The sequence below is a fragment of the Sphaeramia orbicularis genome, chromosome 19 (genome assembly GCF_902148855.1).
Source record: "Sphaeramia orbicularis chromosome 19, fSphaOr1.1, whole genome shotgun sequence".
Classification (NCBI taxonomy): domain Eukaryota; kingdom Metazoa; phylum Chordata; class Actinopteri; order Kurtiformes; family Apogonidae; genus Sphaeramia; species Sphaeramia orbicularis.
This window is the reverse complement of record NC_043975.1, coordinates 37,254,870-37,271,903: the sequence shown is the minus strand read 5'-3', so window position 1 is coordinate 37,271,903 and position 17,034 is coordinate 37,254,870. Positions and strand designations below refer to the sequence as shown.

At 39.8% G+C, this 17,034-nt stretch overlaps 1 protein-coding gene across 4 annotated transcripts in view; it reads right to left on the bottom strand.

Moving 5' to 3' along the window:
* trrap (transformation/transcription domain-associated protein) overlaps nucleotides 1-17,034 on the bottom strand; it is an 86,205-nt gene that overhangs the window by 27,558 nt on the left and 41,613 nt on the right. For all 4 annotated transcript variants that reach the window (XM_030163383.1, XM_030163384.1, XM_030163385.1 and 1 more), the window contains 15 exons: nucleotides 15,303-15,452; nucleotides 13,992-14,191; nucleotides 13,427-13,548; nucleotides 11,719-11,932; nucleotides 11,329-11,508; nucleotides 10,946-11,092; nucleotides 10,528-10,647; nucleotides 8,493-8,780; nucleotides 8,000-8,137; nucleotides 7,664-7,776; nucleotides 6,937-7,072; nucleotides 4,324-4,515; nucleotides 2,015-2,210; nucleotides 1,178-1,296; nucleotides 900-1,046 (listed from right to left, as the gene is read on the bottom strand). In XM_030163383.1, coding sequence (XP_030019243.1) covers nucleotides 900-1,046; nucleotides 1,178-1,296; nucleotides 2,015-2,210; nucleotides 4,324-4,515; nucleotides 6,937-7,072; nucleotides 7,664-7,776; nucleotides 8,000-8,137; nucleotides 8,493-8,780; nucleotides 10,528-10,647; nucleotides 10,946-11,092; nucleotides 11,329-11,508; nucleotides 11,719-11,932; nucleotides 13,427-13,548; nucleotides 13,992-14,191; nucleotides 15,303-15,452 — 2,462 coding nt within the window. The remainder of the gene's footprint in view (nucleotides 1-899; nucleotides 1,047-1,177; nucleotides 1,297-2,014; nucleotides 2,211-4,323; nucleotides 4,516-6,936; nucleotides 7,073-7,663; nucleotides 7,777-7,999; nucleotides 8,138-8,492; nucleotides 8,781-10,527; nucleotides 10,648-10,945; nucleotides 11,093-11,328; nucleotides 11,509-11,718; nucleotides 11,933-13,426; nucleotides 13,549-13,991; nucleotides 14,192-15,302; nucleotides 15,453-17,034) is intronic.

The window sequence follows — 17,034 nt, the reverse complement described above, 5'->3', positions numbered from 1 at the left end:
ACTGCACTGTGTTCATTAAGAAGTAAGGAAAGAGGTGTTAAGGGAACTAAACTTCCATTATGGTGAGCCTCTGATTAGGTGTCCCCCATGTACTGCTGTGACAAACGATGTGTAGCGGGAGAGAGAGAGACGAGGAGAACCAGAGGAGATGAGATAGAAGTGAGAAAGAGAGAGAGAGAGAAGAGTGTCTACTGGCACTTTTAATGACTTGTGGTGTGCTGAACCGCTTCTATTAATCAGAGCACTTCATAGGCTTAAGAGCAAGCTCCTGAGTTACACTCCTTTCTAAGTCTCACTGCTATAACTTGTCACCTAGAGCCACCTCAAACACTTCTTGATCTTCCTACTTCTTACACTTAGAAGTATCACTAACAACACTTAAAGCTGCTCCTACAGCTACTCAACCCAAGCTCTGCCTCAACTTGAGTCAAACTAAGTTCATCATTGCATTGTTTTGATCATACCTTATTTTTGCTAAATGGTTGTTGTAGTCGCATTCATGTTTCATACACACACACACACACACACACACACTATACTAACTTGTGTATTCAACTAGTTCAGATGATCTTCCTATATTCACTTTCTGGCTTCTGCCCAAGACATATAGGACCAGGAAGCAGACTGGACATAATGCGTGGTTTGCACTGATTCAATGTAGTTCACTTGTTTTCTTTTTTTGTAGTGTTAAAAAATTATGAAAGTAAAGGAGAAATGCTTTAAGTCCTTAACAATTTAGACAAGAGAAACTGAAGCACAGGTATGAAATTGGCCCAAAACATCATGAAAATAGTGAAAAAACAAGAGTTATGTATAATTATTTGCTTATATAATCAGTGTTTAACAAATAAAGTAAGTAGTAGCAGATTCTCTAATTTCACAGTGATCCTCCATCTTACCTGCATGCACTCATTCTTGCCCATGACCCCAGCCAGCTGCAAATAACATTTAACCTGTTGCCTGATCTTTTGGAAGCAGTCGACGATGGGCACCGTAGGGATGGTATGGATACGACTCAAAATGTCCAGAGCCACATTCACCAAACCCTGGAGAGAAAAAAAACCCCACGAATACAACCTTAAAAACCATGTTTGATATTTAGAAACAATTGGTTTACTGACTTATACTTTTTACATTTTTGTTATGATCAAAGTGGCTTACAAGCTTGAACCTGTACCTGTTTGCGTGCTATCTTTCCATACTGAATGATAGCAGAAGCTGAAGCGTGAACTCCCAGCATGGCGTTGTTGTTGTTGGGATCGTGCTGTGTGTTTGTCTCATATGCCGTCACTATAGCTGTGGGCAAAGGCAAATAGTCATGACTGTAGTATGGATGTGCAAAAAATGAGCAGCAAGAAAAGGGCATAAAGAGGTGAATTTGTCAATCTTTTAGCACTCTGAAAACCTGTGCTGCCATAATACACAAGAGGGCACTGAGGACACTGAAGGTATTGAACAGTAAATGGGCCATGGCAATGAATATCATCAAGAAAATTCCATTTCACTTTAACATAAGTTTGAAGGCTGTCATGTATAAATGAAGTGGATTTTATTAGTACGGTGCTGCAGAATCAGTGCCATCATTATTTCAGCACCTCACAGTGCGAGTTGGAGCTCAAGTTGCTTGAGACATCACATTTTGCAGTGGCTGCCTCTCTGAATGGTTTCAAAGTCACCGCGGGAGAGAGCTGAGCACTGAGCAAGGTAAATATGTGGGTTTGTGTGTGCATATTGGGGTGTGAGTGTGTGTACGCACTATGTCCTGCAGTGAGAAAGAGGGCTTTAGTGAGCTGACATTTGGAAATGTACAGAGACCCTGTGGGCGTTCTGCACATCGTGGCATTTTGAAGAAGACACCTTTCTGGAACTAGCAGAAGCCTAAGCAAAAACCTGAAAGGGCTGGACATCAGAGTGTACATCCTGTCGAATATATACATGTAAATAGTTTTGTCTGTGAACAAATGTGTGTTTCAATATCGAGGCAGTTCTGGGTAGGCATAAATGTTTGTCATACCTTGGTAGTGGTGCTGGCGCCACATGAAGATGCTGCTCCAGTGAGACAGATCATCAGAAACGATGGGCAGTCGGTTCCTCCAGGTTTTTACCACCGTTTTCATGTCATGAAGGCTGGTGTTACGGCCCAGGTTCGCTGGCTGAAGCCCTGCATTTATCTGGGCTGCTTCTTGCAGCTCAATGATCTGTTGCGCCGCCTGGAGAAAAATATAAACTATCATTAGCCTTTTTTCATGACCATACTCACTTAACTCTAAAACTTTTCAGTTTACTTGTAGGTTGGAAGTCAGCAGCCAAAGCAAATGCTTCTCATGCGTGCAATAGCCAAGTTTTTTTTGTTTACAGTTAACATTTCATGTTCACAGGCCTGCTTGGCAGTCTGCTTCAAAGATTTGGTCCAGACAGTATGGCAGCTGCACTTAATCTTGATAATGTTTTGTTAGTGCATCACAACAAATGTATGCCACTAGCCAACTTTGTAATGAATTACACACATGGTGTCCATCTGCCTTCAAATAAGTGACCAGTCATTCCAACAACGTCTTATAAATTAGATGAGATGGATTTAGTGAAGAAAGTGTAAGAGACAGAAGACAAAAAGTCAGATTAGAAAAGGAAGGAAATGCAAATGGAGAGAGAGCACAGCAAAAAAGAACACAAGATCAGAAGGCAGGAATTGTCAGAAAAACAGACCTACTGGTGTTTGGGTAAAAGCATGTATGAGGCCCTAAGATCACTGGCTAAAGACTTGTACTCAAGCTGATAAGCCTCCACAAATTAGATGTACCAAAGTGACCAAGCGTATGTACTTCTAATAACCGTCTCACCACCCTGAGAAAAAAGTAAAACCCTCTGGGACACTCGTGAATTAGGAATGAACAGAGACCACTTTATTTTATTATTGTTTTTGTTTTTGTTTTTTTAACTATTTTGATTTTAGTTCAGTGTGTTTATACTATTGAAGAAACTGGGGTGCCTGCAAACAACAAAAATCATACTGTTTTGCAGAAGAAATACATTACTTGAGGATATAGGGGAAATGCAATTGTGATACTAGCAAAATAATTCCTGGAGAAAAATGATTATGTTTTCTTAGATTACATCAATTGGTAGTCTACTCAGATATAGCACAGAAAAAAAGGAGTGAAGATGGAAAAAATGTGAAAATGATAAGCGAGGGTTCAATCTCATTCTGTGAAATGAAGCCACATTGATTGGCCTAAAGCCGCTTTGTGAACATATAATCAATCATTCCATTATAACTACTCATCAGTCAATATTAATGCCAACCTTCGTAATCAATAGCGTGGGTGATAATCCATTGATCGTCATTCATGGCTGAGAGCTGGGATTTGATGATAACTTGATTCAAATGGTATTTGAACCCTACTGTATTTGCCGAATGTTGGCTTCTCATTCGCTAAGGCTCATGGAGTTGTGAATGTGAGATATAGAGTCTGGAATGGAGATTTACAACAGGCCGCTTGGCTGGGCAGAGGAATAAATAGCTTGTTTTCCCTCAGCTAGGGTAAATAATTGGACTGCACATATGCGAGCACACGCACACCAAAACGCATAGACACACGCGCAATAAAAAAAAACAAAACAAAAAACGTAGTCATCCAATTCAAATAACCATTTTGAAAAGATAAATGTACTGAAACTGAGCTGTGCTGAAGACCCTCCACCCCCCACCCATCCACTCTGAAATCAACTCCCCCAAAACAAAATAAATTAGGCAATACAATATTTTTCACAATTATCTGTTAATATCAGCTGATGGTCCATTTCTAACCTTCATTCAGACCGTCCCATTCATCATGTAAATGTAATTCTGCTGCAGGTATTTAATCAAATGGTATCTGATGGCAGGGAAGTAATTACAGCCATTCTAAACTAACTCTTTATTCTCTCCTGTTCTTTTCTCACTTTCTCCTTGGGGGCCCCCCTCACATTCTGTTAACTCGCCACCTTTTTCAATTTCCATCACCTGTATTCTTTCTTTTCTCATTCTCCTTTATAATCTCTGCCCTGGTCTATTATAATCTCTTATTGTGGAATCAAAGAGGCTTAAATTTTGGGGGGATTTTTTTTAAATCATCTATCTCAGTTTTATAAAATGGACTGAGGAAAAGAGATAAAGGCTGTAATCAGTGCGACTCAACAACACAGTGTCTTAGGGCTACTGATGATCTCTCAACATGCATCTCTTCAAGTGCTTATCACAATAAACTGAGTTAGCATCACTTCTGTCTGACTTCCGCCTCTATCAATCTAATGTCTTTTATCAGAATAACTCATCATACTGACCTGCAGCAGTGGTGTGTGCACATGGGAGACAATGTGAGGTAACCTCCTCCATTCTCGGATGGCTAGGCTGGAGGCCATCTCCACCAGCCGCTCTATGAAGTTGAGCTGCTGCTCCTCTGGGTGACAGATAGCCAGGTAGCCACGGTGCATGTTCACCTTCCATGCCATCTCTTTGGGACAGCTCAATTCCACCTGAAATGAAAAAAATAAGTTGTTCTTAAAAAAACAAGCAATACAAAATTGGCAATAACAGATAGTGGCCAAAAAAATAATGCACACACGTGTTCTGAAAAGGACTGAGTGGTACAATACTATTAAGACGGCTAATTTTACTAAAAAAAAATCCAAATTTTATCTATAATCCTAATTTTAACTATAAAATTTTAACTGTAAAATTGGGAATAAAACTAAGTATTACCTGCATAAATTAAAGCTGTCATATCTTTTTTCGACATTTGTGCTCTGAAAAATACACTACACACAATAACCTGCATTATTACCTTGTGATTAATAATTCTGGCAAAGATAAATATAATAGAATGTTCAAGAAATATATTGTATATCTACAATATTAACTAGACACATTTGACCTTTATTCAGGAGTCACATAAAAAATAGACTGTTAAAGGCAAAGCTAAAACGTATCTCTGAATACACTGGAAATGGTTAATGTGAAAGTAACTATATGTTAAGTTTGTGTAAGTAACAGAATGTTAGCTAAAGTGTGCAACTCTGGGCAATGATGTTGGTAACTGTGTATGCATTTTGCCCTTTAGTTGTTAGTTTACCAGCAGTAAGCCAACAGTAACTAATATCAGTAACACCAGTAACAAATGAACACAGCATCTTTAAAAAATTAATTCTTTTGCACTGAAGAATGACAAACTTAATTTTTCATGTTAGGAAACAAACAACTAGCTTGTTCCTGTAAAATTCCCCCTCTATTGCCAGTTTGGGAGACGTATGGCTGCAACAATGCTCATATGGTCACGACCAGTGCTGTGTCATAGAACATGTGCAGTACACTGAACATTTACAATTTCAGGAGAAGCTGACTGCCAGTAACTAGTTGGAAATAAATGACTAAAATAACAAACTGTAACTGATGACTTATTTTTCTGAGTAAGTGTACATACTGTGATGTTTTTCTTTTATTTGTCCTTTACAATGTCCAGCAGAATAGCACACACTCCTCACTGTGTTTTGAGTGTGGCACTTCTAATTAAATGAAAACATCTGAAGGGAAAAGGTCTATGACACTTTCCACGCATAATTTAGTACTTGGACAAATACACAGCAATGCTGTTTCGGATTCATTTTCTGAATGGTTTCAGCAGTACTTTTGTGCTAATGACTAATCAGTCTGACGAGTCTGACACAGAGGCGGCAAAGAGGAAAAGGCCCACTATTGATTAAAACTCTGAGTGCATTAACACTAAACAAACAATAGCCCTGGGGAGCCTGATACATCAAAGCTGTGGTTTGCTGTTGTGTGTTTATAAGGGAGTGAGAAAAAGAATGAGAGGACTAAAATGAGGAAGAGTGAAAAGAGCATGAGTGTGAGAAAGCACAGGTGTGTATTTGTGCCTGACTCCTCTGATGCTGGAGAAAATTACAGTGATCGGTCAAAGCGCACTTATCAGGGGTGACGCTTGATGAATATCCTGGAGACAGGACCGCCCTTATCAAGACCCAGGTTTAATTGAAAGCGGGGACATTTGGACTTCGCCTCTGAGCTGGAGAGCGAGGGCCAGGCAGGCGACTGAAAGCCTTGCTCTTCTCCTCCGCCATAAAACAAATCACCCTGCAGCAGATGCCGGGGTAATTATTCACGCACACAGCTGTCGTAAATATTAGCTGCTAAACCCAGAGCTAGAAACCGCAGGACTAGGGGTGAAAAGATGGAGGTTGAATTGGAAAAAGAGATGGTAATAATAAGAAAAAGAAGGCTAATTGAAGAAGAGAAGTTGGAGAAGTAAGAGACAACAAAAAAAAGAAAAATGAGGACACCAAAGCAAGGAGGAATGAAACTAGGAAAGAAGGATAGCAGAGTTGCTGTGGCCATCCAGACAATTTAATTAGGTGTCACCTTAGGACGGAGCAGCTCAATGGATTGGTTCCAAGTCTCCTTGAAGGAGCAAAGCAGGAGTATTTGTTATATGTCAGGTACTATCACACGCCACCCACCCGTCCACACTTTGTTTTAAGAAACATGAGGCCAATAAATTAACAAACCAAAGAGCTGAACTCCACTTCCACAGCTTTACAGCCACCTCTCCTCTGTTTCATACTCCCAAGGGGGTTGGGGGTTGTAGACTACCCGGATGATGACAATATTAAGTTACTATACATAACACTGACACACGGTATGAGCTTAATATACAGAACAGTATCGCAAACCACAAACAAAATGATAAAGTAAAGCTGAGCGTCTGGTTCACTAGGTTCAAGCCTCGAGGCTCCACCGAGTCTGTGTTAGTGAGAAGTTGTGGTTCTAATTATTTTACTCTATTTTTTTGTCCAAGTGTTTGCAATTTTACATCCTTTAGGAGGGAGTAAGAGTGTGCGTTTACATGATTAGATATTCATATATGATGACTGCTCACTACTCACCTGTACAAGTGCCTCCTTCATGGCAGCCCAATTGGAAACTCTCCAAGCACACTCAAGCACGAGATAGGGGTTGGAGTGGCCTTTAGACTGACCATATTCTGTCAATGGCTCCCACTGGTTCAGTTCCTTGGAACAGCTATGACATGGAAAAGGAAAAGGAAGACAAAAAGTTTAGATGGTCCAATGTGTAGGATAGGATTTAGTGCTGACTAGTTATGAGACTGAAAACTGCAATCAGAAAACATTCAAAATGCCTTCTCTAGAGCCACTGAGTTTTCTGTTCTGGGCTTAGATAAAAATTAAATAAAAGAATAAAAAGGGCAACGTTTTAGGCTCAATAGACAAGGACTTCCTCCCTGTGTATATAAAGCTGAATAATTAAAATACTATATTACATTTCTGTGAATAGATACCCTTGAACTTAACATAACGGTCCTTTAAATGTTTCTTATTTTGAATCTATAAAACTCAGCAATATTTGAGCAATAATATGCATCTTTTCCAAATCCAATTTACATTGCATGGGGATGAGTTACCAATGTTGGATATAGTCATAGCTTAAGTTTCTATTTTTATCATTTTAACTTCACACTTTCTTCCACCTCACCTAAGGAGATCAGGGAAGAGAAGGAGACATCATGACGAGAAATGGCACAATGATGATGAATGGAATAACTGTTATGTAGATCATACACCCCATACTGTTCTGAATATATGAAGATCCTACCGTATCCAGTGGTCCTCCCAGAGCTGGTACTCAGGGAAGATGGCTGGGGAAACGTTGCTCCGTTCATGCTCTTTTCTGGCTTTCTCCATTGCTTTCTCATAGCTTTCCTGCGCCTGAAAAGACACATTGACATGTTTTTGTCTTTAAAATACATATGCTGATAAAATCATGTAATTAACAGAATAAAAAAAGTGCCACAAAACATAAACATTCTGAGCAAAAATTTAAGTTAATAAGAGCAGAATGTATTAATTTTATTAATCAATTTATAGCAAATGTGTATTAGACAACAAAGTTCGTATAGAGAAACTATCAGTTGATTGTGCTTTCCCTTACCTGTTCAAAGAAGCCATGCTGTTCATAGGCAATGGCGGTGGCCGTCTCGGGAAACTTACACCTTTTCTGCCACAGTCCTGCCCACATGTCCTCCTCCTGGAGCAGAGAATAGAGCTCTGCCAGAGAGTCTAGAATCTCCTATAGACAACAAGAACAGAAAGTGAACGGCAACAGAACAAATGGGAAATTAATGAACAATAAAGCTTTGTTAATGAGTTGAGTTCAAACATGTCAAAATATTTCTAGATAAGCTGCTGCAGGAGAAAACAATGCAGAGAGAAGAAATTATGTGATAGTAGGAGTCTAATTTAACAAAATGGAGAGTTTATTATAATGTAGGAAATTGGGGGGGGGGGGTCAGTTCTAATGTGATAAAAAAAATAAAAAAAACATCCATTTGATGTTTTAACATTATGTAAAGCACTTATACATTTATGAATAAACTGTGATTTCCATTATGAACTTAACCTTGCTTTAAATGTGAGTATATTACCTGTTGTGGAGGTGTGATGCTCTCCTGCTCATAGAACTCTGTGCTCTGCTTGGGTTTGCTGTGCAAACTGAGACCCTTTTCAAACGCCTGCTGCTCCAGCATAAGAGTGGAGCGTAGCCAGAGGTTGTGTGTCTTGCCCAAGTACTTCAGCACACAGGGTCGGATGGGAATCGGAGGCACACACTGGGACATGGCCTCCACAAAACAGTTAAGGGCACTGGGCTGACAGTCCCTCTGGGCTTGGTGGCTGCCGCTGCAGAGGAAAGGACTCATTTCACCTGACAGAGCCTGGAGAAAAAGGGGGGGGGGGGCAGATCATCAGCTACCTTATTTCACTTTAGCCGCACAGCACTGAAATGACTTTATTGATGAAGGCATTCTGTTGCATGTATGGGATGCAACATGATGCCTTTTTCCAGTAAAAGGAAGTTGTGAAGAAACAAGAAAAAGGTATAGGAGGGTAGGTGAAAAGACTGAAAAGGGACAGATTACAACCTCTGAGCTGCCTCTGTGCCTCTTTAGGTCAAAACAAGCATTAGTTACTGGAAGTAAATTGTTTGCATAAAAAAATGAGGGATATGTAATCTACATATCACATATCTGTGTGTCATACTGCTGGTTGTGAAACATAATACAGTACATGAATGATACATAGGATACATTAACAAAGACCTGATTTTAAGAAATATTCATACTATGATAGCTATTTTGACTTTATTTTTCAGCCAGTAGTGTTTAATTTAAGACAAAATAATTCTTACATGACAATATCAGTCAATCAAATTTTATTTATATAGTCATAACAAAGGCTATCTCACGACGCTACAATTAGAGCTGGTCTAGACCAGGCTCTTAATAAGTCAATTCACAGACACCCATCAGAATTGTTAAAACCAAATTACTGGTTACTGTGATCTGCAGAAGGAAATGACACACAACCTGGCCTCTCAGAACACCCACGGCTGGACACAATAGACTAAGCAAAAATGCAGGGTTACTTTTCCAATACTCATGACTAACACTCTCAGAAATAAATGATTTATTGGTAATGAATGTAATTTCACCTCTTGCTGGTAGCACGGAATAATTAATGCTTGATGGTCACTTTAATTAGGCTGGTGGTGGAAGAAAAGGCCAATATGCCACCAAAATCCTTCCAACAGAGAATATGCTTCTCTCTCATTTGGCACAGATATAAAGCATGAGCAGCAGTAATCACTTCATTTCCACAACAAACTGACATGGTAGCCTGAGGCAGGCGTCTGAATGAACATATGTGACATGTGTGTGACTCCATGCCTGTCACAGGAAAAGAAAATATAATTTTGCAGTCATCTTTTTTTAATACTTGCATCTTTCAGATGTTTAAGGGCTCAATCACTTCAAATCAAGGCCTTTCAAAGAGTCTCAAAATACTCTATATGCATCTGGTTCATTAAACTCATTACGGCCTTCCTGCTTTTGCTTTCTCATTTCCATATTTAGCATAAATGAATATGTCTAATTGAGTGTAAATTGCATATTTTGAAGCACAAATGGGAAGGCCAAGGTTAGTGTCTGTTTTCGACATCATTGACAGGATGCAAGAAAAGGAAGAAATGGGAAATGTGCAAGAAAAAAATAGAATGGAGAGCAGTACTGTTAATCTGAATTAGTCTATTCTGATTGAAACCAAACTGGCATTATGAGCTGTCAATTTTATTTCATGCTTTACTTTACTTACAGTGAGATTATTAGGGCCATTTTAAGAATTCAATCATGTTGCAAAAATCCTCAGGCAAGTTTTGAGTATATATTTCTCACACAACTCACATTATGTATTGACGTGCTTTTTTTTGCTAATACACACAACTTCAATCTTTGGCACACTTACTACACTGAGTTAATAATTTTATATAGGGATGAAATTGTAATTTAATTAATGTAATTCTAACCATTACCACTACATGGTACAGTCACATCCATCCATACTTCGTCTACAAATATTGAGTTTCTCAACCCCGGATGTAACCTGATGGAGGTCGGTAATACTCACATGCTGCTGCCTGTCTGAGAGGATCTTCCAGAGGCGAGGGAACAGCTGTACCCAGGTCCTCTCAGCCAGTGGAGTGGAGATGTGACAAAGCTGCACCAACGCGTTCAGAAGTGCTCCCGTCTGTCACAAAGGGGAAAAAAAGAGAAAATTACAGCAGCTGACTCAGCATGGCAGTGCTGTTTAACCACTGTCCTTGGATAAAATCAGTGCCTTTAATAGGTTGATTAAAAATCAGCAGGGCAGAGTGACAATGAGAAAAATGTAGCGTTTTCAGAAATGCTTTAGAAGTATAATCTCAAAATCACTAATTACCCCCTGGGTAAAATTAATACAATCATTTCATAAAATAGTGGTTTTCTGTGTGAGCTACCCTTTAACCTTCATCCCTCAGTTCGGAGTGCATTGACTGTGTACTTACCTTCACCTCTCGCAGTGAGTCAAGGAACTTATCATGGCGGTTGGTAAGCATGTGAAGTTGGTTGCCTGCATCCCTCTCAGCCTGCTCTTTTGTTTTTGGGATGGCTGTCTGGTCACCTGGTGCTAATTCTATGTCAATCTCCACATCCTGAGTAAAAAGAGAAGATCAATATAACTGTGTTTTCAAAACAGCCTCGACATAATTTGGTCTATATTGAACAAAGAGCTTTTTCTGTTTGCATTTGAATCAAATGACATTACTTTTACTAACAGAGACAGAGGAAAAAAGGCTTTAATCTTTTTTAAGAACCATAGGATGTAACACACTTAATAGGATAATGTGCTAATTTATGTGAAAGAGCATGTCTCCTGTGCATGGTCTACCTCCTCCTTGGTCTCGCTGTTTTCCCTCTCACGCGGCTCCTGCTTGACATGCGTTGCCATGGCAAAGGCGGCGCGGTCATGGCTGTCAGCCAGGTTGATGACATTAGTGATAGAAGGCAGCATTGATCCTTGACAGCTGGTACCGATGATGGTGTTTCGTTCACACACTGCCAACAGCAGCTAACAAACACATTGCACACAAACAAACAGATGCAAACCGGAGGAAACAGGCAATCAGTGACAACAAGTGACGTGACGAGTGACAGGAGGCTGACTGAAACTAAAGAAGCAAAACAAAAGGACACCTTACCTAAAAAGTAAACACTTTTTTTAATGTGGGATGAAAGGCTTGGAAAGTCTGGCGTTAGGTACGAGCAGCATTCCACTTACCTCTATGCACTGTTTGATCCAGAAATGGCTGCCCATAGCCTCCCAGTTCTGAGAGCAACAGATGTAAAGAAGCCTCTCATACACCCGACGTTTCATTGAGGCGTCAAACACCTCAAAGAACTTGGCTCGGATCAATGGCTGAGTGCAGCGAAGCCCAGAGAGGAAGGCTGGCTCCAACTTGGATGTGATGTCACTTCCTGAAAGACTCTCATCTCTAAATAACAAAACAGACAAACATTTACTTAACAGGGTTTGTGTACTAAGTTGCATCATTTTTACTTTTAATTCATGAAGACAAAGTACAGGCTGACCAAGAGAAACACTAGGATCTGTTACTGCAGCTGTTGGTAATCAAGAATATTTTTGTGCACTACACGAAAATGTAAAACACCCGATTGCTTCTACAAAGGACATAATGCCAGTGGCTGCATCCATTGGTTTGTTTGCAGGTTGGAAAATTATACTTTTAGGTACTATTTTACTATTTTTTGACAGAGGGGCCTTATAGTTCAATATTACACTCAGTTCAAAGGGTCTTGTTAGTTTAATTATTTGCAAATTTTTAGTTACTGAAGCAATTTAATCATGACATTTTTGATATATGCATTTCCCTGAATTTTAATCAAATGAATAAAGCTTGATTTTATCATTAAATTTAAGTACAGACATAAAAATCATTGGAAAACCCACTGACATATACACACACTTGGCAGTTTAAGACGTCAGACACATTCTTTATGGCAGGTGGACATTCAAGTGCAATGCAAGATCAGCCATGTCATGAAATGAAAGGGTCAGTGTAAGGAGGTGGCCGTTAACACTGAATGTTGAGTAAAATTGAGGGTCGTTGAGGCAAAAGCTACTGTTATAGTAAAGCATTAACAGCCATGTATTAAAGACAAAACCATCATTCCTCCATCATCCTGCTGGAAGTGAATGGGCCTCGAGGGTATGATTCACGTAACAGGAGAAGAAAGGTGGCATAAAAAAAGACAACACAGGCAGGTCTACCACCACCGAATATTACCTCTATTCACACCATTCTCTTAATCACACATTGTTCTGGCACAGCTGCTCTATCATTCCATTATCATTACACGCTGTCCATCATGGGTTTACTGCTTGTTTAAAATCACTTGACATGAACAGCAGATGGGGTGGATGGGATACAGGGTACATTTGGCTGATTAAATGTGTGTGTGTGTAAGACAGGGAGACAAAGAGCTATGGTTTGACGAATAGCAGGCAGTAGATCGGTCTCTACCCTCCGGCCCCCACCTACTGGGTGTCCTGTCATGAGTTAGTTGAGCCCTGACATGACTGTGGCCCTGTGAAAGATCCTGGCACATTTTCTATCTCTATCACCACCTGCTGTCTTCTGACCCTTTCTGAACAGTGCTACCCTCTTTTTCTCCTACATTTTTTATCTACACTTACAGTTCCCATTAATTAATGCCTTTTGCCTCAGTCTAATCACCGCATCTATCTATTGTGATTCATATTTTCCAATTCTCCCATGGATTAATAGGGCTGAAGTTTCAGACCTCCTCTTCTTCATTTCCATTTTCCATTGCTCCTTGACCCAACCTCCCATGTCTTTCCCCGCCTCAACCTCCCAACCTTCAGTCCCCCTGTTGAAGATGGATGCAAGGGCGGCGTGGCGTCAGTGGCACGGCCATTTGGCCATGTGATAAATGACAGTAATTACCTGTAGACGTAATTAACGAGGTCCAGGAACTGGGCGTTTAACTCAAGCTCATCTGGGAAACGCTTCTCTATGTAGGTCATCATCTTCACCAGCAAGATGGACTTCTCACGTAGGTTGGGCATCTGAAAGGAAAAGGAAAAGTGACGATGATACTTTAAGAAAAATGTGGGTAAATGAAAGACAACAATAGAACAAACACCAGAGTGAAACTAAAACACAGATAATCTGTTCACATTTTGTTCTTCATACTGTCTCTTTGTCTCTTGCAGGCCTTCGCTACGTAGCCTTCTAGAGCTTAAAAGAAAATGCACCTCTGAAGATATTATGCTAATATTTAGGGATTTAGAAATGTGCTTTGCTTGTTGTTTGTCCAAAGGTTGCATACTTTTTGGAATCCACTTTGCTGATGCAGCTCTCAGATTCACATGTGCTAAAATCAAAACAAGTAATGCTTTGATCTGCTGAATCAAGCTTTTCCGTATTTGTTCACCTTATTTGTGTAGCCTAATACTGCTTCGTATTGTTAATCATCTTACTGACAAAGCATAACAAAAACATATCTCACCTGATTTGCAGCCATAGGTGAATTATTTTTCACCCACTCTTCAACAATCTTGACAACAGCACGGAGAATTTTAGGGTCCGGGGACTTCTCAATAAGAGAGGTGAGAATGACTTGGATGAAGTTCTTCCTCATTTCCATGCTCATGACAGACAGCCGAGTCTTCACCAGATCAAGACTCAGCATTACCAGTTCACTGGTCACTAGTGGAACAGAGAGGACAGAAAGACCTCAAACACAACACCATATTACCATCCCTTTTAGGACGGGTACTAATATAAAATAGTAACAGAAATCTTGAATGATTTCAATACAGTCAGGCTGCACCTACATGAGTTAAGCTCATTAGATTAATGGAACATGAACAATCTTTAGAACAAAAGAGCACACTGCTCAGATAGCCTTTGGTTTTAGTGACTACAACTACTCCTAGTGGAGCAGTGAATGTCTGCGTTTCCCGATATAGTCATTAGGGGCCCACTTAAAGTGCTGATAGCATCTAACAGCCATTGCCTCCAGTCTAAGAAGCAGCAACAGGAATTATGTACTGTCCAACTTCCATAAACCTAAAGACTCAGTGAGGAAGAAATAAATCCAAGAGCTCTGTAAGAATAATGACAAAGCTAAATAAACGGGAGAAATTTATTTCAGATTACAATTCTACGTTTTGAACCCCTTCTCTTTGTCCTTACTGATAGACATGGAAGGAAAAATGTGCGGGGGCTCTACGTCAAACAGCACCTAACCTTTCAAACCCAGAGCAAAACAGCACAAGGTGGCCATCTGTTTGCTTTCCCCAAGAAAGACTGGGGGACAATACAGGCTGGTAACCAGAGCTGCAGAACACTCCCAGCGAAACCAGACTATCTGAAGAGTGGATCTCCCCTGAGCACAACAGCTATTGAGAACACAGCTGGAACCATTGATATAGTACTTCTGATACACTCTTTTTAAGAAGCAAGACACTGCTGAGATACATGGGATATCTGAGCTGCAAGAGAGTCTAAGGAAGGTCATATTGTGAGTGTACATTAAACATCCCACACAGTTGGGCCCTTGTTAGATGAAGGTTGGGGAAGGTAAGCACATCACCCTTGTTAAAATTGTCAGTCAAGTGTAACTGCAGCCCTGCAGACTAGGATCAGCCAAATGGTAGCTTATGTCTGGTTCAGAGCATAACTGTAATGTCAAGAGCTGGTCAAGTAGTGCCAGCGGACGGGGAGAAATATAGGGAGTATAGTGAACCAAGCATCGAAGGTTACACAGTGTGCTCATTGTTCTGTGTCTTGACTGAATTCAACCCATGCCCTGTACCTGTGCTGGTCTCCGTGGCCCCTGGGTTGGCCTGCTGGGGGCTGAGATGTTCTCGCACCATCTTTTGAAGTGAGCGCATGAAGACAGAGATGAGACGGTCGATGTAAATGGCATTGTAACTGCAGGCGGACTTCAGGATCATCAGTGTTCCTGGACAAAATGTAGGAAACACAGGATGATTGGGGGAGAAAATACAAAGTAAAACAAACCAAATAGAACCTTAACCAGTGAGTAGAAGACTGACACACACATATTCACAGAGTCAAACAGCAGAGCAAGGACCTGTTTTGTAAAGGAACCTCACAAAGGGTTCAGATCGTCACAGAAGAAGGGATAGGTATGAGTAATGTCCTTCTCTGCTGCAGCTCCCTGGGGGGGGGGCAACAAATGTTAAAATGTCACCCCTTAGGCCAGAGACATGCATCAAATCAGTAACACCTCTCTGTGACAGCGGGATACCAAAAGCTTTTTATTGACCACGACTGCCATTTTAGGAAGTAGTATCAAATAGCATTACCTTTTCACTGCACTTAAAACAGCCATTTGTCACCTTGAGGGCAGTGCTGGTTGAAAAGTTACTGTATATTAATATATCTTTAAACTGGACCTATGGCCTTGTGTTGTACGCTTCTGCCAAACAGTCCACTTACAATTTACAACCATATCTGGAACTATTGCAAAATTTGTAGGGAAGACATTGAAGAAATTTTATGAAAGGCATTAAGTGTATTATTTGGCAAATTATCTTCCTGAGTTAGGGTATTAAAGACTGGCCAAAAAACTGTTTTTGCTGAAAAATAAGATGTAACATTAAAGTTGACTTTGAAATTATTATCCAATGTCATCACTTTTCCTTTTTAACCTATTACACATTGTGATAAATTGCATTATAATTATTACACAGATTCTTGAGTTATAGCCAGAAATGTGTTATGAGAGATTGCTGTGGTCTTGACCTTTGACCACCAAAATGTTTTCCATTTGTGCAAGTTGTGCCAAATATGAATGAGAAGTTATCAGTGAAATATTGTGTTCAGAGTAAATTGAATGGATGTAGGGACAGGTGATACGGCCAAAAATGTGAAAATTAAATATGTATAATGTATAATAATAAAAATATTGTCAAAGTGGTATTTCATTTGAGTTTAAAAGCTGACTTACAAGGAGTCATGTTTTTTAACCCTTCATTATCGTCACAATATTCTAAAAATACTCAAAACAATTAGAATTAAACTTTTTTATCATCAAATTCGTCATGGTAAAGTGATGATCTACTATTAATGAATACTATAAAACACAGAAGTTATGAAAGTGTTTCAGGTGACAATGTAAACAAAAAAACTATCTAAAGAAAATCAAACATCTCCACCTTTAGCTGTTGCCAGAGCAGACATAAAAGACAATAATCATATGAAGAATTTAATAAAAAGCCTAAATGTAAATTTGTATTCTCCAAACAGTCCTTAACATCTAGGTGGGTAATGCAGTGGTTGTATGGGGGCTGGTGAAAAGCAGGAATCATCCCATAGACACACTTTCGCAAATCACTGGGCTCTGGCCTCTTTTCAAACAGACCAGATGTCAGCCCGAGTGATAGGCCCCATTGGTTTACATTTTAATGACCCACTCACTGGCTTAATTGTTGAAAGTGATTGAGAGGTAGCTTGTGTTTGGTGGAATAAGAGAAAAAGAGTGTGCAAAAAAATTGTGAGAGGGGAAAAAAAAAGTTACC